At 36.0% G+C, this 22,143-nt stretch overlaps 1 protein-coding gene across 4 annotated transcripts in view; it reads right to left on the reverse strand.

The window, feature by feature from the left end:
- Nucleotides 1-22,143, reverse strand: part of DOCK4 (dedicator of cytokinesis 4) — a 248,967-nt gene that overhangs the window by 78,679 nt on the left and 148,145 nt on the right. For all 4 annotated transcript variants that reach the window (XR_014318362.1, XM_082770224.1, XM_082770223.1 and 1 more), the window contains exons 14-23: nucleotides 16,198-16,322; nucleotides 14,437-14,599; nucleotides 13,417-13,523; nucleotides 12,012-12,168; nucleotides 5,977-6,074; nucleotides 5,754-5,837; nucleotides 5,552-5,652; nucleotides 4,758-4,839; nucleotides 3,535-3,705; nucleotides 1,837-2,029 (exon numbers count right to left, since the gene is read on the reverse strand). Coding sequence is in view for 3 of the 4 variants with exons in the window: in XM_082770224.1 (XP_082626350.1) it covers nucleotides 1,837-2,029; nucleotides 3,535-3,705; nucleotides 4,758-4,839; nucleotides 5,552-5,652; nucleotides 5,754-5,837; nucleotides 5,977-6,074; nucleotides 12,012-12,168; nucleotides 13,417-13,523; nucleotides 14,437-14,599; nucleotides 16,198-16,322 (1,281 nt within the window). In the remaining variant the exon portion in view is untranslated. The remainder of the gene's footprint in view (nucleotides 1-1,836; nucleotides 2,030-3,534; nucleotides 3,706-4,757; nucleotides 4,840-5,551; nucleotides 5,653-5,753; nucleotides 5,838-5,976; nucleotides 6,075-12,011; nucleotides 12,169-13,416; nucleotides 13,524-14,436; nucleotides 14,600-16,197; nucleotides 16,323-22,143) is intronic.

Genomic DNA, 22,143 nt, shown 5'->3' on the forward strand with positions numbered 1-22,143 from the left:
AATGTGTTAGTTGTTCAAGCCTTAGCAGCACAAAATGCATACCATTCCCATGCTCACGTATTCTCACTTGCTTCTCAGCAAGCTCCACAAAATAGAAAATGTTATCGAAGAAGTGCCCTCCTCATTTTTAGGAGTTTGAACAAATAGTTATTTTCTGCATTCCATATCTAGTCCCAATGTGTCAGCTAGTACTGCAGTTTGAAGTGTTCATTATCTTCATCTGTGAGGCAGAAATCAATTATTTTCACAGCAGCAAGCCTCAACTTCATGTTAGGACGTATGGTTTACTTTACACTTTAACATGGCTTAGTGCAGTATTTATTTTCTCAATAGGATTTTCAAAATACTTCCCTCTAGGGATTGACTAAGGAAGGTCTATTTATATTTTTATATATTTAAAGAGAGAAAACATTACCAGGAAAGAGACCAAGACCCTGATCTCCACAAGACCCTTCAACTCAAGGATGACTGAAATTACACTGTACAAGTATTTGCCTAAGATTTCCGTCATGGACACTGGGAGCTTACATTACTGCCCAATGTCTTTCACATCAGTTGCCCTGTGATTTAAGGAATTTATATTCAATTTGTGTATAACCTGCACTCCATGTAAATTTTAACATGCAACTTTCATTGCTTCTATAGCTGAAACCAATTCTGATGACTTCTTAGTAGTGAAACTGCATTTCAATGAAAAGCACTTTTACAAAAGTAGGCTACCAAAAAAATTTCTCATACATCTGAATCTAGATTTACAGTTCTAAGAAAGTCACCAAGAGTCTCTTATGTGCCAATAACTAACTTTCTTTAATTACATTCATTCACTTAGATCCTCTGATGAGGCTGACCTCAAGATAATGGGAAGAAAATGGAAATGAATGCTACCTACCACAAGGGCATTTGGAAAATGCAAAATATAAGTTAGAGTGTCCTTAAGATTGCTTCATGAATATGTCAGTGATCTAACGTATTGAAGGCCTGATCAATCAGCTGTAAGGAGACCTCACTGTTGTGGAGGAGACTGCTGTGGAGACTCACAATGGAAAGAATAACTTGCTTTTGCAACCAGAAAGAAGCAAAGTAGCTAGGATCCCACTTCTTTGAACTCAAACTTTTAAACTACAATCATTAAAGGCATTTTTTAAAATGTCCTTAGATGTTAAATGTTTTAAATGATCTAAGTAAAAGTTAATGTTTCTATTGAACTCCATCAGCCCACAACTCTCAAGAGCACTTTCAGTAAGCAAATAAACACTTTTTATTACAAAATTAAATCCTCTCAAAATTAATATTTTATCATTTCTATGTGTTTTACTTGGGACTGAAAAAAATAGAACATTGATGACACCACCACACAGCATTTTTTTCTTCCATGTAGCACATATTGTTATATACAATAAACACCCAAGTATCACTTGCATCTGTATAGGTTTTTTATGCTACATTAAGAAAACAGAGGATCAAAAGTGCTGAACTAGCAAGATTTACACAAATAAAACTTAATGGGTAAGTGAGAATCTGTTTGCTGAACTGCCCCCCAAAGGAGGGGAAAAAAATCAAATTAGTAGAGCTTTTTCCTTTATAATTATTTTTAACGTATAATGAAAATTCCTTTCAAGGACATATAGCCAGCATAAGATCAAAACACAACTGTACTTTACGAGTACTTGTCTCTAAAAATGTAACCCCTAAATTTAACTATCTGTATTCTTGTTATCAAGCAGCTTGTACAGAACAGAGATTAAAGAACTGTTACTTGGGAAGCACTATTATGAGGGGCATGATTCCCCTCAATACCTGCTGACTTGTACTGCAGGCAGCCCAGGGCAACCTTACCTGGGTTGGTGTAGAGGTGACTCTCTACAGTTTTCCCAATACTTTGAAGTTTAACAGCTTGAAGGGATTCATCCCCATGCATGACTGTCGGCAAGCTGCCCAGAGCATCGTGAACCAAATTTGCCACTTCTCTGACATCAAAGAGCTTCAAAAGTTCAGAGTACACAGATGGGAATGAGCTGAGAAACACAGCCTAGAGGAAAAGGAAAAAATTGGTATGTCAGATATTGCAGTACAGGTTTGATATTTATAGAATTTAAATAACTATAGACAAGTAAGTAACTGTAGAAAAATGTCAATTTTTACATTTCAAGGGCAGTCGGTAGCTTTAAAATTGGTCAGATTTTTCAGAGGAAATATCCTCACATTCATTAATGGGCTTACACTTGTGACTATTTCCCTTAAGCATTATCAAATGACTGTTCATTTCTTTCATGACAAAGCGAAAGTAAAAAGCTCAACTTAATACAAAAATATTTATTATTTACAGGTTCCTCGTGATCTGTGCATGAGAGGATTTTTTTTCAAATGATACCAGAAGCCTACTGATGATACCAGAACAAAAAGATTTGAGGAGGAGTTGTTTGGCTTCAAGATAAGGAATATAACAGCCTCTATATCTTTCATTTTTCCAGTAATGACAATTTTTATTTTGGAGTGAGACAGCAGTGGCAGTCTTGGTTCACTTCGACAATCCTAAAATAGGGTTAGGAATTTATTGGTGAATATAATCAATGTGGAAACACTGAAAAAGAAAAGAGGACAATGCCAGAGAAAGGAAGCTAGAGCTAACGTTCCCTTCTTCCTCTCCAAATCCTGTAATTGAGAAAAGCTACTCCTACCTCTTCCTTCTTCACTCTGGTGTCAGCTCAGATGACATACAAGGTTAAAGATACCCAGGAAGAATTCCAAACACATTTGTTCATATAATTTTGTTGTAAACATTTCACTCCAGCTGCTTGTGTGATAAGAGATGGAAGAACCATCTCTCCACTCCTTTCTCTCTGATTTGCTGTCTTCTTGGAAGAATAATTTTCTACAGAGCTTAAGAAATGAGTAATTCTCAACAGATCTTAAGTGCCCATGGTTACAGAAGCAGGGGAAGAAGACTAGGAAGTACATCTACATTGCTAAATCTACCACACTTAATGTAGAGATCTGTCTCCTGTGTATTTTGCCTCTTCCTTGTAGCACTAGTCAATTTTAGTAGTCAGCTGAAATAAATATATACCAGCTGAGTACTAAAAGATACAATTTAGCAAAATTTAAAGTCTTCTGCAGAGAACGAAAACTCAGAGAGCCTTTGGTTGGGTTCAAATTCTTCAGGTCCAATGTGGTTAAAAGAAGCTATAAAGTGCCTGAACCGGAAAAATCCCTTTATTTGTACCCAGCAATTCTGAGTCACTTGAACCACTGGCATTGCCGAAAACATAACATGAACTGTTCGTAAATTAAAATTAATATCGGGTTTACTTTATTTATTAGATTCAGGATTTTCTTTGCCAAGCATATTCAAAAGCTGGTGATATGAAAATTTCACAGTACAGGACAAAGGTATGAGCATGAGCTGAAAATGTCATTTTGCTCTAACAAAAGCACGTTTTCTTTCCTGAAAATATAGGTAAGGAACATCAATTTTTTTATATTGCATGTGCATTGCATTTATATTGCATTATCAAGGCACACTCACAAACTTACTTGCAGTTGGGATAAAGCATTAGCTCCTTTGCTCTCCTGGGACAGGAAGAAGCGTACTGACATAAGTAGTTCTTGAATACAGCAGCGAAATTCTTCCTCGTTTTGTCCACCGGTGGCAATAGAGAATAATCTTCGAGACTGAACTATGTATTTAAATATATATTCCTGTGCCTACAAATGTCAAAATCAGAGATAACTCATAAAAATAAACTCATGTAAAAAAACAACAAATGCTATGATTATATAATTTATATAATGACAAGGGTCTGAAATGGGAGACTGCTATTTAATTTTGGCACTTTAAAAAAATATTTCAAATGAAACACTAACATTACAAAAGCACTCAGAAATACTCTTCCCTTGCCTTTTGAAACCTCTACAAACCAGGGAACATTTGTTTATTTGACAAATGTAAAACTGCAAAATTTCAGCACTGTCCCTCGTAATGCATCCTTGCATGTCTGTGGCTACCGAAAGATGTAGAACATAAACATGCAAGGCCAATATAAGAAACAGACTCTAACTTTTGAGCTGTTCTGGTATTTCCTCTGCCCGCTAAATGTTAAAAATGTTTTCCTGTGAATTGTTAACAAGATAATGCCAAAATATAAGCTTAGTTTAAGTTGCAAATATAAGCTTAGTTTAAGTTGCAAAATTTAAGTTGTTAAGAATGCAACAAATATACAGCCTTTTGTTATTACTGAGACACCTAAGTTAACAGCAGCTTAGAAAAGCACAGAGTACCACACTGATATCTTATTTCCAGACCACAGCTCCTGTTTCAAATGGGATTATCATGTTGTACAACTCAGACCGTCTCCACACTGTGCTCTGTTGATATACAAAACAGGATGAGAGCTACCAGATCACCATTTTTAGCAAATTCCCTCTTGTCAGGATTGAACCAGAAAGTCAGCATTCGTCTGCCATTTAGATTCTGTTATTGTGACAGATATTAATACTACCAATGCAATCTATCTTTGATTTCTTAGATCCAATTCCTACTCATGCATATCCTCCTTCAGTAAGGAACATAGACTTCCAGAGTCTAGTGGTACCAAGCTCCATTGACCACCTTATTGACAAAAGAGAAAAAAGAATAAACTGACAGCACTCAAAAAGCCTGCAATTCCCTGGAATTAATACTGCATTTCCATCATTAACACATACTGTGCTCCTTTTCCTCAGTTAAACCTGCTGGTGCCTTTGAAGATTTCTGTTACCTTTAGTACTTCCTGTATGTGCTCATGCAGCTCCACTTCGGTGACTCGATCAATATGCCACTTCAGTACTTTTATAAGATCTCTAGAATAACACATTAAAAAGTATTACGACACAGAAGTGGAAGAAGAGTTAACTTAAACTTAGAATGCAAAATAATCTTTCATATAAGAAACACTGAAAAAAAACACAACACAAAGTTTTGCTAATCACTACAAGCCCTATATTACAGCTAGTTTCCAGCCTGCCGATAGACCTAACAGACCTCTAATGAACAGGAAATAATTGTCATCATCACATATGCAGTAGAATTATTTCAACAGGGATACATAAGCTCATTATGATACAAGAGTCTCTGCCAGCATAGACTACCCCTGCTATTCCATGAATTGGTTTGCAGTCTCATTAAATTGCATTCACGTTAATGAAAGTTTAGCTAGAAAATAAATACAAAGTACAGCATAGTAAGTGATGCTTATTAGTGTACTGATCTACACAGCGAACACAGTTGTAACTGAATGATGTTAAGGCTCCAATGCTGGTTAAAGTCATTTAAATAAAGAAAGCCAATGAAGAAAAACAGGCAAAATTAAGCCAAGATGAGGCCTTTCACAAGTAACCTTTATGGTAACTCAAAATTATTTTACTCCTTTTTTAATGGCCTAAATCTGGGCATTCATATAAGGATTAAATTTTATTCCTATTGCTACAGTTTAATTTAATCTGATGATTGATTCTGCTTAGCACACCAGTAACTTTCAGTATTCAAATCAGTTAGAAAAAGTACAGACTTCACCTGTATGCAAGTGCTCCTGCAAAGTGACTTTCAATGTAAGTGTCCATTACTGGCTTAAAATGGTGAAACTTGCTGTCCTGCAGCAGATTTATTATGTGAACCTAAATGTGAGGGAAAAAGAATAAAAGCTTTTGCTTTTTTTTTTTTTTTCTTTAACTTCATTCTTAAGTAATGTTAAGCATTCTCACAAAACAAAACTTACCAAACAATCGAATACTTTTGATCCATATTTTTGAGAGTTTTCATCTAAAATTCCAAATAAAGTGTCTAGTGTATCTTGGAGAAACTGATTGAAGAATAAGAGGCAGTTTGTTATTAAATATGTACTTTTGTGACACACAAATATGTACACTTGTGACAGACAATTATTTCCCTCATATTATTTGAAAACAAAATAAAGGAAGAAATGAAAGAATGGTATATACCTTCACTATTTCAGAACCATCAATTTCTTTTAATTTTGATAGGCAACCTGCAATTTTGTCTGGGTGGGTTCTCCATTTCAGAAGGTCAAGCATATCTCCTGCCAAGACAAGATGCAAGATTAAAGCTGGAAGCAAAGTGGCATTTCAGATTTTAAATTCTACTGTTACAGTCCACTCAGCAAAACTGGGCTTCATTAAAACAAAAGAAAACATCTCAAGATTTGCTATAATATGATCTGCCCAACAATAACAATTCTTCATTCCGCCCTATAATTGCTTCACCAGCAGGAAATAAAAACATGGTATTGGGTCACTAGAATCAATCTCTTGTGGCAACTACATTATGCAGTCTTGCTTAGAAATTTGTCAGCTGCCACCTTAAGAAAAGTAATTATCTTGCTGTCTCTCATCCCATTGAAGGACACCTTCCAGAGCTGTCTTCTGACAGCTAAAAACAGTCTCTTGATAATTAGGTATGAATTGTTTGTGTGTATTTTAAAATACTCATATCCCTATGTGTTTTAGAGTACAAACATTATGCCTCTGCTTTATTAATAAGCAAGACAATCTCTACTGGAAAATAAACTCTTCTGAGCTAAACCACTCTTAAGTGTCTTCATGCTTGCTCCAGTTTTAATCCACTCTCCTTTAGCATTTTTGATCAACATGGTACACAGCATTACAGATGAGACCTCATCACTGTTTTCTGTATCATTAGCAGGCTCGTATGTCTGCTGCAAACACCTGGCATGTATGTTGTAGAATTTTCTTTTTTTGAGATACATTTGGTGACACAAACAACGCTTTCTTCTTTTTAATGCTGTTTGGCTCCCTGGCAATAGCAGAATCCCCAGTAGTCTCCATTAGGGCATGATCCTGCCTTTTGTACCATTAGATTTCATCTAATTTCTACTCTAACTGATTATTTAAATCAAAGTTGCCTTGGTTTGTCTGTATCATATTTTCATTTGGTTCCCTCAATTGATGAGCCTTTTCCACTGCCTATTAGCAGCAAACTTCATTAACAGGCTTTTTATAGTCTCAGGTTTTAGCAAAGCAACTCCTCCTCTTCCCAAGCCTTTCCAGCCCCCAGGCCCACTCCACCAAGTGAGACTATCTGTACCAGGCAAAATTCTTCAGATCCTGTAGTATTTTCCTTCCATTCAGGAAGGAAATTCCATCCATTACAGTGCAACCTCCTTTTTCCCTTTTAGCCTGTTATTTATCATTTTTTAAAATACTTATTCTAATCTGTATCTCCTCTAATTTCCCATGTGGTGTGTCACTGAAGTCCAGATGGTTTAGATCTGCTGTGTTTCCTCTGAATAACAACAACAACAACAAAAAACTTAGAAAAGAAAGATTAAGACGTTTATTCTGGCATGAAATGCCTTTGATAAACCCATCCTGGTTTTATGGCATATTCCATTTAGCTACGTGTCTATTTTTTCATCTATGATTTGTTGTAAACACTTGCACAAAATTCATCAGAGGGTGACGGCCCAGTTAACATACTCTTCCAGCTATCTTAAAAATGGGTACTATATTTATTATTCACGTGATATGTTTATTACTTGTGGACTCATAGGTACTCATTTATTACTAAGTCATGTGTTACTGCTCTCAGCTTCAGAGAGATACTAAAAGAAATTCCAGCTTGCTACAAGATGGGGACTTTCACAGAATCACAGTCCAATAAATACCATTCAGTATCTGAAAACAGAGTTTTGTGAACTTTGCTTGGCTTTTTAACAGTTTTCACTTCATCCTGACCCCTGCTGAACCCTGACACACTGCTGTTATTTCTCTCCCTGTTGGTGCAGGTTCAGTGCTTACTCCTCACATTTTTTTGCCCACGACTCACTCAGTTCAGGCTGCAGCACTCCTTCCAAGTTGCATTCAGTGCACAGAAGATCCACACGTTTTCAAACTCTTGAATCAAATAAATCCCAAAGTTCCTTTACCTTCAAGTTTACTATTTGCACATTTCACTAACCAGCTTTTCAGAATCTCACGAAGCGTGGCTGCTCAAAACAGAAAACCTTAACCACTGTCCAACCCTTCAATCAGCTTAAGCTGAAACTCTTTCTACTTGATCACAGTCCAGTATTGTTTTAGAAGGATCCAGTTCTTCTGAAACGCCCTCACTACTAATCAAGCGAAGTACATAACTGCAAGTTTTCCTCTTGGTTCAGCAGCTATTTGGGTTCCTTCTACCACCGACAGTTTTCACACTCAAATAACGTTTGATCCACACGTTTTGTGTCACTTCTTTCCCAGCTTGCTCCAGAAGAGTTCCTCTCTCCCATAACAAGGAGTGAAATAGCATTTCTGCCCTTAATAACATTAAATTAACCTCCACCTGTACCGAAATCTTGCCAGAACTGTTAACAGCAAACCCTCTACATTATCCCAATAATATTTTGCTGCTTTTGGTGGGCACTAATTCTTTTCATGCATTTATACCTTTCTTTTTTGTTTGTTTTGCTTCATGATATGCTAGTGTGGAAGGGTTTGGATTAAGAGAGGTCTTCGAGTTCCGCTAGGAGTGAGGAAAGGTCCCAGGTGTGTCAGAGACACCTTCCAAACATCAGGGACAAATGATAGGTCTTATTATTCCTCCTGTCAGGAGTTTTCAAGTAACAAACATTACAAAACCATATCGAACTGCATTTGTCTTCTGGATAATTAATTGAACTCCTACCCTCTATTCTGTTTAAGCCTTTACTTAAGTTGAGGAACAGTGAAACTAGCTAAGGTTGTCAGTTCATAGTAGGAAAATACTTCTTTACAGGTCTGCTGGAGGAACTTTGTGGGTAGATAGTTGACACTCAGTATTAGGGATTTGTTGGAGGATTAAAAAAAGAAGGAGAAAGCCAATGTAAGACACTCACTTCAAAGCACTTATTTCAAGGAAATTTCAAGGAGGAAAGACACTGCTGAGATGGCATTAGCGAATAGCCCAAGCATAAATGACATGAATAGAAAATCTGACGTGAATCACAAGGGAAAGGGACAGTAATGCATCATGTAGTAAAAGAAACGAGAACAAAAATGTCCCCAAAAGTAAGTCCACTAGGAAAACATCGTTTTGGAAAAGGGAAAAAGTCAATGGTGCTGATAAACTTTGTTGAAGAAGAAAAAAAAAATTAATGCTTTCTCTATACCATGCTCTGATTTGTACATAAAAAAATAGCCCACACCTGAGCTACCACTCTTGCCAAACAAAACAATTCCCTTCTCAAAGTCAGTAGTTTACATCCAAAGTGCCAGGTGTAACAAACGGTTTAGAATTAGGTGTATAAGGAACAGGTTTGGGATGATCTTTCCATCTCTGTCCTATAAATCCCAAGACATCAGCAGTTGGTCTAGTGCAGCACTCTAGCACTTCAAAATGAGAAAGCCAAATTTTTAACCAGCAATCTGTATTCCTCTTCCACCAGGCTGCTTCTGGAGCTGCCAACACTCCCCACCAAGAGGGGTTGCTCTGAAAAGTTACCCTGTTACTTTTGTTTTATTAATCACGAGTTTTGCCTTTTTTTTTTTAATCTTTCCCCTCTTCATCCCGATAGATGGATTACACCCCTGCCTTGCAAGAGACACGCTGTATGGCATGTTGTTCTGCTGATGAACAGCTGCTTACTGGGGATGTGCTGATCAGTGCTGAGAAATCAGTGGATGCCAGCTTGCTGAAATACTCCAACTTGCTGGATGGATCCTGACTCTCTGGCAGGCAGAGATCCCTCCTAAATGTCAAAACCTACATGGGACTGTTTTGATAACTACTCAGTAGAAAAATACTATATTCTCTCTTCTTTGCTTTTTAGGAAAATAAAACTGAAATACAACTCAAATTCAGGCAAGAAACAGGCATGTTTTCGGTTTTGTTTTTTTGTTTTGCTACCATCAACTAATTAATTATCTAGGATTAAAGGTCACGCTAAGGAAAAGACAACTGACAGAGAGATTAAATAAGGATGGGTTCTCACAAGAGCTGTTGATGAATGCACAGGCTCCCCTGTTAGAAGCTCTCTGAAAACTTCTTGGAAATAATCCTCAAGTCCCCCTCCAAAGCACCTAGGGTAAGGAAGTTAAGGATTCCACCAACTGGAAGCCAGCCTCCTTCCCCCAGTCCCCATAATTTTAATATGCATGAGGGCTGATGGCATGTGGGAACAGTCAATGAGAGAATGAGAGCTAAGTAAAATTTCCCAGCAAATTAGGAAAGCTGTGGCCTAATTCAGTCACAAGTCTGGGTTTGGGGTCTTCCCCTAAACCACAGCCAGACCAACAGCATAATTTCCAATTCATTTCCAGGACACTGGTGTTTGCAGACACATGCAAATCCCCAAAAACTTCAGAAAAATCTCCACATTGACAAACAGATTAAAAAAATCAGCAATTTTCAAAAATACTGATATAAATATCTACTACAAAAGTAAACAAAAGTAAATACAATACACAGAGCTTTTAAATCCTGTATTTTTTTTTTTAATAAATATGCTACATTCTCTCAGGGGTAACTGAAGTAATGCTCACATGACCAAGCATCCACATGCTTTGCTCTATGTTCATTTTCTGAGCATGCAATAGATTTTGGCAAATTTTTTTTAAAAGAATGGGGATTTGGAAACTCACCAAGATGAACTTCCCAAAGAAGATCCTTGGAGAAAATATGAGCCTGTCTATTGAAAATATTTCCACCCTCTGAAGTACTGCTGAAATAATTGTTAACTCTTTCAGAGCTGAAAAGGGGATCAATATTATTCAGATATTCTACACCCTCTTACTCTGTATATGGTAAAATAAAATAAATGGAAATTTCATGCCCTATGTCACACATCTATTTACTTCAACTATAAAATAACCCCTGTACTGTGAACATAAATTAGTGAAATTCCTATAACCCCAGTCAACAGCGAAACTATTCATCAGTGAGACATTAAGTCCCAAGCAGCACTTTCAGGCATGTCTAAGCACCAGCAGATTCATGCATTTTCCTAAATCAAGGCCTTTAACTGGAACAAATTTAGCTTATGATTGCCTATTATCATCTTTGGGGAAAATCTTTTATTGACTAACTTTTATTACTTTGAAGCTAACTGTTATGAGAATACAGAATGGATGTGCACAGTGAAACAGACCATTTACTCTTTGCACATAGTTCTGTTTCGGAAACTTGCTACTAAATGGTGAAAATTAAGATGACTGTTTCCACTTAAAAAGCTGCTCTAGTTTTTGTTATATACCTATAATCAATTTGCAAGCAATTAGTAATTTTATCATCATACATGTGAGAAGGGTAAAGATACAATCATTTCACACAAGAGGTAGCTAAGCAAGATTTTTCAAATGAAATAAATACCTAAGGAAAATGTAAAACTGAGGTTATCAAAGAATAGTCAGAAGCATTATCAAGGAAATACACAATATTTATAAGCCTGTGGAAAATTTGGCAAAAATATAAGCCTGTTTGAGTAACAGCTCTATATTGTAATTAGTATGACAAATAAACAAGAATTTTAAGAGTTTTATGCACAGCAATGGTAAGGAGCGTATCACACATGTATTTCTATCTCCTCATAATATCCAGTGTGTAAGGTTGCTTTAAGCAGTAGTAAATGTTTGTTGGCATAAAGGAAGAGAAGTGATAAAACAGGAAAGCAATATGTACCTAATAAAATCCAAACTGCCACATCCTAAAGCCTACAAAATAAGTATTTCATAAAAACTCCAAAGCAAACAGATTAAAAGGGTTTGTAAAGCAGCTGGGTTTTGATAGTTGATTCCAAGAGTGCTGCATTTGATTCCAATATCATGTTAAATTAAAAAGCATTCTTGAACTACTTAAAATCAGTGGTTTATCATGCTGCATTGGTTTCCATCTGGGTATCAAAAATTGTGAAGAAATCCAGTTTGTAAAACTGGTAGAACATAAGCTATTTCTGAGTATATCCATCCTTGCTTGGCATGGAAAAGACTAGTTATCACACTCATTTGAATTTATGATGTTTCAAATAATCAACATATCCTACCATTTTGTGTGAGCTTAGTGGAGCAGAGAAAGGACGTAATCCAGAAGGACTCTTTAGTGGTTTTCACTGCTTGGCTGTTATTTCCTAGGAAAATTCCCTTTGAAAAGGGGAGTTTGAGGTAGCGACTAGAATCCTGAAGGTTTGTGTTTTCTTCACACTGTGAAAACAAACCAGTTAAAATCAATGTACTGCATGCAACTCCCTAGATTATTGTTTCTCTGACAGAAATTAAAGAATTTTTAAAGGTCTCATACAACTGAATTTGAACAGGTCAAGTCCATTGAACATTGTTTCTACAATGAGTCAGAAAAAAATACAATGCAAAGTTATGTGTTTAATATTTTAAATAAATACCATTACCTTTAGTCAAGTAGAATTTAAACTATGAAAAAAATACTTTACAATACATTCAATATCTATGTTTAAATATACTTTAAAATAGCATAAATATTTAAAGACTGATGTCCTAGAACTAATATTCAAACATTTTTATAACTCAGAAAAAAACTTCATCAAGCCATCCTAAACATGCATTATCTATTTGTGTGCATATATATATGTATCTGTACTCATGCATAGACATTATCAATATAAAGCCTAAGATACCAAAAATAAGTTATTACATGTTCTTGGTATTATTATTATTTTTTTCTCTCTTCAGGAGCTATCTAATCCATATATACAATGGTTAATTTATATAGACAAAATGAGTCAGCACATTCTTTAATGCAAATATACTCATTTCAGATCAGAAAATTAGGTTAAGTGGTCACACATATATATAACATAAGCACATTTTCCAGCTCACTGCTTTCATGGATAATTCTCCGTAAGGGAAAATGCCTGTTGCAACTATTTTTGAATCGTAGCTTCATATTGGACATTGAGATAATAACAAAGCAAAAACTTTGAACAGGTTATATCAAATAAATAGCTGCAATTTTTTGTGTTCAAATTTAAAATCTATCTGGAAGCATATCAAACCCTCTGCACAAAAAGGTAACTATAAAATGGGGAAACAAATAAAAAATCACTCAGGATAGAAATATCTTTAAAAAAAGATAGCATTGAGTACATCTGCATAATAGATTGCTTCATTTTCCATTTCTGGCAATTCAGGAAGTGGTTATCATTATTCTATTTTAATTGAACTTACTTTTATGAAATTAATTATAATGTAACATAGTGAGACTCCACAGTACATCCGGTGCACTGAAATGTACACCTAGATTCTATTGCCATTTGTAACAAGGAGCAATTAAACAATCAGCAATGGGTATTTTAATGGAGACAAGATTATCACTCATTTGGTAATGAATACAGACTTTCTCAACCTAATGTTTCTGGGCATTCGTAGTATGTTCCAGAGGAATCATTACAGCTAATGATTTCTAATTCAAATTACCTTGTGTACAATGAGTTCATGGGTGCCATCTGGCAGTGTCCTCCCATTTTCCTGCATCAGGGGCACGAAAGAAAAGCCAAACAACTTCTTCTCACCCTTTTCTTTTGCTGAAAAACATATGTAAATAGATAAAATCAATCTTTCATATTTTAGACAAAATAAAAGGGTATAATACAGCATAAGGAAGTATTCTGGAACTATTTGCATCTAGTAAGACTAAGAAGATCTTACATTTCTTTGCAGATTTGTATGTTATCTCCTCTACTGGTTTCTGTTATCTCACTACAAATCAGAAAGCAGTATTCTGGACTGACTTGGTTTTTATTAATGTCAAATAGTGGAAATCAGCAAATACGAAACCTTTGCAATATACAGAATGCCAGAAGACCTAAATGAATGTGATCTAGCTATTCCAATGTGAAGAGAAGGGGGGTTGTTTTAAATTTTGTTTTGTGTTTTACTGTATGTGTGTGTGTGTTATTTATCCACTATAGTAGCTTCTACCTACTGATCTTCATTTTAGGTCATCCTTAGGCTAACCCGCACTACAGTTTTCAAATAAAGTATCTACTCTATATATATCACTGAAGATGTCACTGTTTCTTATAAATACAAAAATACAAAAAATACAAAAGTGCTGTTAATTGACCACACCTGTATCTGTATATTTTTTCAAGGGGTTGGATTGCTAAACATCGACTAAGGAGCAGGTATCATTTTGGATCATTTTGGGTAATTCACCAGATAAATTCTAAATTTGCATTTTGAAATTATGCTTGCATTTGCACCTGCAGTGCTGCCTATTACTATTTAATAAAACTAGACTGGTTTCTCCGAGTATTTAGGCTTTACCAAAGCACCAAGTTCCACGAAGCAGAGCTACAGGCCTGAAAAGCTGTGTCATAAAAGCATTAGAGAGAAAGTTTACGCAGCTATCTTTTTCCTGAGGTGTTAGGGAAACTCATGTGCTGACTGCCGCTGTAACAGAGAGGACGAGGAGAAGTTGTGATCAGCGCTTACTGGAACAGTGCCGGAATTCACAGCGGATGTGGGCTCCTCTGAATTTATCCACAGGAATAGGAAGTTTCAGCAGCTCAGCCCATCTGGGACCATTGTTATGATAAAGCACAAAGGAATGGTACTCGCTGGCTGGTGGCTCTCCAGAGCCAAATGAGATAAAATCCTAATGAAGAAAAAATATTGATTAAATATTTAAAGATAGATTAGATCACTCCTAAGATGTCATCAAGAACTGTTCTTACAAAGAACACTATTTAATATCCATGTTATTATAATAAATGCCACATGTGGGATAGTACTCAATATTGTAAAACCCACAAAAATAGTAGCAATTTGTTAACATTTGCTAATTAAAAAAAATCATGGCAAGATTCATCCACACAAATAAGAATTAAAGCATTTTATAGGGGAAACTGGGTGATCAGGAAGGCTTAAGCAACATATGTTAAGTGGAAACCCATGATACAGGGTGTTCCATCCAGTATTTATGCTCAAGCACTAAATGAGAATTTATGCAAGATGAGAACAGCCCAGACTCCAGGATCTTTAGTCATCCGAAATAAACCCATAACTCTGCTCTTGTCAGTGACACATCCCAGCATGAAACAGTAAAGAAATCTGGATCCCTTGACCAGGAACAAACACAGTATTGTGTTGTTTTTGCAAAACTCATAATGGTTTCTCCATAGCAAAGTAAGCAAATGGGTTTGTCTAAGTTCCATCTTGGGGATACCTGTCAATTCTATGCATGAAAAATAAGCTACTGCTGTAGCTTTTCTCCTCAGCAGTAATAAAGGATTGCCTTTGCATCTTAATATCCCTTATACATATATATATCACAGAATCACAGAATTTAAGGAGTTAAAAGGGACCTCGAAAGATCATTGGGTCCAACCCCCCTGCCAAAGCAGGTTCTTTATATATATGCATATATAAAAGAAGTTTCATATATAATATGCATTCATTTCACTCCATGCATTTACACACACAACCTTACTTCACAGATATTCACACACACACACAATTTGGTTCAGACTATCTCTGTCAGGCTTTCTACATTTTGTCAGCCCTTAGCCCTCAACATCATGCAGAACCTATGAAAAAGTACCTTCAAATAAAAAGAAAAGAAAAGAAAAAGATGCTAAATATGTATGGAAAAGGTTGCAGGTGAACAGAAATCATTTGGTACAGAAAAATCTGAGAAACAGTCAGCTATTAATAATGGAAATCTAAAAGGACTAGTGCCTATAAGGTATCACCAGCAGCATGCAACCAAACCTCAAGAAAAGAAGGAACAGTAATTTATTCTTTCATTAAAACCCACACAGGGGTCATTTGCATCAGTGATCTCTCATTTATTTCAATTAGACAATAAAAATGACGATGCAAAATGATTGAAACATGTTCTGCATTAACATAAGAAAATGTGTAACTACTAAAAGTTATCAAATCAAAAATTCTCCAGAACTTAATCTTGCTTCAACATTTTAGAGCACCTTAATGGAATCACTGGTTATTTGGGTGGCAGTTTTAGGTGCTTATCTGGATCATGTAATTGATCACATAAATAAAACACACATGCACTTTGATAGAGGTTTTAAGCAAAGTGGAAATGCTTTGAATATCTAAACACAGCGAAAGATACATATGACCTTTCCAAAGCAATTTTGTATTCATCAAACAAAGCCACGAAAGAGTATTTACATGTGAAAATATGTATCAAAATTAACTGCAGCAAGGAAAAATACACAACAGAGGTACCTTTAAAATCTGACCACTGCTGTCCACAACATGCATCGTCACTTCCACATTTCTGGCCACACTTTTCCCTCCCTTCTCAAATTCTCCTCTCTCTACAGTGATGTATAAATCATTCCTCATTTCACCTATAAAAAAAAAAAAAAGTGAGCAAAAGTCAGTTAAAATTGATTACTTTTCACTTTTACTACTTTAATAGACTTTCATCTTTTCTTTCAAAGAACAGTATCACACAATTTATCAGTATTTTCAGATTTTCATCCCTCTAGAAGCCTGAGAGATCATCTGCCGTGCTGAACAATTCCAGCAACTTTTATTCATATTAGCTGGTTTTGGTATGTACCACGGCGTCTCCAGTTAGACTGAAGCTGATGTCTGGCTTCACTTCCCTTCATTCCTCTTTTAGTCTAAGGAAATATCAACACGTTGTCCTTCATAGTAATCTCTACATTTCTCCATTTAATGGCTCCTCATTAGAAATTTTTTACACATAATCTCTTTCACACTTGAAGAAGGTGTATTACTTTCCTAATTACTCTTCGAAAAAGTAAAAAGCCAAGCTAGCATTCAAATCTTTCTCATCTAAAAGACCTCACCATATTTTACATTAACTGTCAATTCCAAAGTTTAGTAATGAAAAGTACTCTTATTTTACACTTGCTGGCAAGGATTCTGAGGCCGAAGTCTTCATCAACACGTCAAATTACAAATCCAGTGCAAGCACTGCCTAAGTGTTACATAATATAGGTAAGTTATTAAATACTGCTAGCATGTTTTACTGGAAATTCCTTGCACATTTATCCATTAACAAATTATGCAATCCATCAGGACTTAACCAGAACTTCCGATCTATGCTACTTTTATTTTAGTTTCACCTGACACACAACGTGTACTTTATGGATGATGAATGGAAAAATTGTTTGCCGTTTGTTGAAGACAGAGGGAAGAAGCATTAACCATGGTGACTGGAGTGAGGTGGTAGGGAAGCCCCTGTTCCCTAAGCAGATGCTAGATCTTTTTTCTAAGAAGTCAAAACTAACCTGCTTCTGGACAAACATTACTAAAACTACTTGGAAGTGATGGGAGTTTGTAGAAAAACAGCATTATCAGTAGGAGCATCTTCTAAAGTTCTAATTTCTAGACTTGTCAGGAACAAAAAGATCAAGAATATATGCCTTCATAGAGTGAAATGCAAATGCAGAATTAAAACAGATTTTCACTGAGCACTGATGAAAAACTGAAGTATGAGGTTTGTGTATTCACAAGCATACTACTTGGAAATCAAACAGGAGATGGATGCTTGTACTGTGGGTAAAATTAATTAACAGATATATAACTGATAAATGATCAGTGCATCTTCGATTTTCAGCTTCATTTGAATATGCAGGCTGAATTTGACTCGCTTGAACATTCCAGGATACTCTTGTGTTTGTTTTACTGCATGCAATTCTCCAGCAATTTCCAAGTACCAGAAGCTTTAATATTGCAACAGTTTTCTAATATTTTTATAACTAACATTATTCCATCACTGTATGCAAAATAGTTAATTAAACAATTCCTTCAAAGCACAATCTGAACCACTGCCAAATGCAAAAAAAAAAAAAAAAAAAGGCAAAAGAGGAAACTGATAATATTATCAAACTCTCAAGAATCATGCCCATAAAAAGTGGTGGAAATCTGCCACTGTATTACCTTATTAATTGTCTTTTGAAACGAGGATGCTAGATGTTAGAGTACAGATATACAGCATGAATAGAAATAAATACCAGGACCAGATGGTATTCACTTAAGAGCTTTATGTGAAGTCAAGGATGAAAAAGCCAAATTACTAATAACAGTGTGTAATCATTGAATCTGTCTCTGATTCCCAATGGAAACCAAGTTTAAAATGAGCAAAAGGTGGTGGCTATTCTTGTGATAGACAGCAGACTTGTAAAAAAACAAGCAGAAAAACCCTTTCAAACGGATGTTGTGAATGTCAGAAATTTGTAAGGGTTCATGGGGAGAACAGAGAAGTCTTGGAAGGCAGATCCACTGAAGGATATGAAACAGACGGTCACAAGCAGCTCCGGAAATCCCTTGGGCTGAAAATAGCTGGAGGCAGGGGGAGCATCAGGGGGTCATTACCATACATGCATATATGCATGTCTCTTCCTTAGGGGGCTGTTTACAATAGCTGGCTAGATAGGCCCTTCGAGTGAATCCGTAAAGATGTTATTGGGATTCAAGTCACAAAATTACCCTTAAAACTACTAGTTTCTGATTATTTCTATATTTCAGTAGTATTCGATTATAGAAGTTTTAGAGGGCAGTATAGTCTGGATAGCAAAGAACACGCAACGTGCTGGGTCTTGCTTGGCAGATGCTAATTCTAGGACTGCTTCTAGTCAGTGCTGGCACTTGGTCACTTTCAGGAGTTTTACATTCAGAAAAAATGACATCCACACATAAATCAAGAAGAGAAGCTTTGTAATATAACTGGTTTTATCAAACAAGTTGTAGTTGCAGCAGAATCTCTTTAAAGATTAACCTGAATTCTGCGTGCATTTGGGCTACATTTTGTCATGATTTTTATTTGTCAGGAAGAAATTCTTTCCATTTTCCAAGGAGTCTTCACAGAAACACAACCAAAAACAAAAAACACCTTTTCACCACAAATTCCGCGATCTAGCCCAAATAAATCTCAGTGAAAACTGAGTTTTCACTTTTTTTTTTTTTTTTTTTTTTTTTTCGCTTTCCTTTTTAAGCTGAGCAAACTGTACAGGATTTAAATGAAAAATAAGAGAGCATTGCTAAAAATGTAATGACAGCTTTACAGAAGTTAAGCAGGCTTTTAAAAATGGTGTCTACATTTTGAGGTTTTTAAAAAGTTCTAAATGCATTGAATTTCACCATTGTAAATGTCAGAAGAAGTCAAATCACTGGGACTAAGGACACAGGTGGATGAACCTTCATAATTCCTGTCCTGTTCTCCTCTTACAGAACCCTCTGCAGGGTGCGCAATCAGTGCCATGAGAGGATAGTTCAGACATTTTTGTCCAGATCTACATCCGGTCAGGACTCTCTATTCTGTTTTCAATGTCTCAGAGCAAATCAAAGCACGTGGGTCACCTTATTGTAAAAAAAAAAAAAGAAGTCATATTTTCTCCATTATCATGCAAGGCAAATTAAATCCAAGAGGAAACTAAGCCTCTCACACTATAAGAGAAACAATGACGTACATGACATATGATGATTTATACGGAAACAGATGGATAGAAAAGCAGAAGGGAAACAACTAAAATACACTGGAAAATTAAACAAAAAAGAATGTAAGCTCCAGGCTATATATCACGGGTACTGTCTGCATCAGGCAGATGAAACACCAACTTCCTTTCCTCAATGTATGTGGCATATCTGACATCTTGTGATCCTTACAAAAATGTTTCTGGTTTAGATTTGGCTTTCTGTGTCTGGATTTATACTCACACGTATTTCACTTTTGCTTTAAAGGAGATCACTCCTTGCAACCAAAATGTACGAAAACCAGCTACGCTGAATTTGTACAGTTCAGATAAGCATACTGGAAGGTTAAGAATTTAAAACCAAGCTCCTGACAAATCTGTAGCACAATATTTATGTGAACATATTATGAGCGAAAGCTCATAAGATTAAAAAGTCAAAGGGGTTGTAAAAATCAAGCACAAAGCCTTATCAGAAAATAGAATTGCTGACTGAAAAAAAAGAAAAGGCATTTGGGAAGTGAACGTCAATCTGGAAAGGAAAAAGGAAAGAAAACTGTGATAAAAACATACAAAAATATATTTGGAACTATTTTTTAAAATGTATTTAGCTCTCAGTATATTGTTCTGGAGATATCTTAACCTCTTTTACTTCCCAAATGTAGAAATGCCATTGCTTCAAGCTTCCTTGACAAATATTCTCTGTCCAAAAAGTGAAATTTTATGTGTAAAACTAACCTGGGGCATTCCTTTGTGGACCCCCTTCAAGTAAAAACAATTCCAACTTGATCTATAAAGTATTGAAACATCAGCAAATGTCTGATTTTTTTAATCTATATTCCTTTCACGGATCTTTTTTATTTCTGAAAACTATAATTACACATTTGATTACAAGAATATGCATCCTTTTTCTATAGTATTTCTTCCTTGACAAGTATACCAGATGGATAATTCTCACATTACATCATCTTGTTTTCACCAAGAGAGACAATTGCGGCCACAGGGAGCACTGAAAGGCAAAATTCTGCTGAATACCTAAGTTCTGAGGTAGACTTTGGTGAGTACAGATGGTACCTTCTGCTAAAGTATCTGCATGACTCAAATGAATCTCCCCTAGGTGGGTGTGTACTGAGATTTTTTCTACTGTCTTACATTTGACCAAAAGTGCAGAATTTACACAGAAACAAGCAAGGGACATCTCGGACATTAGAGTCAATCAGTTTTTAATTACTGGTTGAAGACATGCCTATAAAATTGAATCTCAATCACACATGATGAGCTTTTAAACATGGTGAAAAAAGCAGCAGGCTTACTCCAGCTAAATATTCAGAAGTACCAATGTCACCTTTTCTAAATATGCTTCAGTGAAAACATGCAACGGCTATTTTCAGCATAGAGTTTGGTACAGGAATAAGTGACTGAAAACAACATGGAAAATGTTGCTCAACTTTAACGTGACAAGCCTACCGCTACCTATAATGAAGTTGTGTGGAAGATCTAGACCTTTTGAGCGGTTTTCTTTTGAAACATAGGGCAGCTCATCTTCACCTGTTCTTACAGAGCATCTCCATCACCTCAATCCTGAGTGACCAGAAGAAGTTTTCTTTAAGCTTTCTGAATTCACCAGGGCTTGTGGGCTGGGCAAGGAACATGTAGATGTGGACATTCAGTTAATAACAGAGGTAAACAGTGTGAAGTTGAAACATCCCAGATAAGTCAGCCTTTTCTAGGACTGACATACAGTTTTCTGAGAAAGAAAAAGCTGTAGGAAGCTGAACCACACACACTAGGACTCATTAAACATGTTTTGTGAAGCTAAACCACCTAGGGCTCCTGGGAAGCAAAGGGCACTTGTAGACATGTGCGTTAGGGACTGAGTCAACAGAAGATGAAGAAAAGAAAACTAAAGAAGTTATGCATTGCATTTCTGTGTTCTCTGAATAATGTTGCTGCATAAAAATACTGCCTATCTTAGCACAGCCACCTTCTACCAACTATCCCAATAAAAAACGAAGTTAATGAGATACAACCAACCACAGGTAAGACAAGATTGTTGTAGATTAGATGTAAGATGACAAATAACAAAGCAGAAAAAAAAAAATTGGCATTAGTCCCTGTTGGAGTAAGAATAAGCTGTCTCTTGGAAAAATGGAAGAACTGTGAGGATCAAAGAGTGTATCTAGGGAAGCTGTTTGCTATTGCTCTTACTTCAGGCAACAACACAATGTGTTGAAAAATGGTATCAGTAGCTTCTGTCCTAATTATAGAAGCAACCCATTAGACCTTGACACTACTAAGTTAGCAGTCCATCGTTTCATCTGTTTAGCTAATCAAAACTACTTTTTTAAATATTAGAAGCTATAGACTGAAGCATTCCTACAAGAACTTCTTGTACCGGGGAGGGCTAGAGAAATATAGAAATCTCAGTTCCATGGAATTTAACAAAAAAAATGTAAAGCTGTAGCAATGTGGATGATTATACTGCCTTCACTTTCCAATGCAGCACAAGTATTTAGTGTACACACTGAAGGGACATTTGGTCTGGTAAGTGAATTTAATTGTATGTAAAAGGTGAGGAACTGAAATGCCTGGGTTGCTAAATCAAAATGTGTACAGCACAGTGTTGGCAGTAACTGCCTCTTCATATGGTCCTGCCAAAACATTTCAGCTTGGACCTGGCAAAAACATCTTGAAAGCACTATTTATAGGCTAAGAGGAAAAACTCCAA

The sequence above is a fragment of the Aythya marila genome (assembly GCF_965140915.1).
Source record: "Aythya marila genome assembly, chromosome: 1".
NCBI classification, from domain to species: Eukaryota; Metazoa; Chordata; class Aves; order Anseriformes; family Anatidae; genus Aythya; species Aythya marila.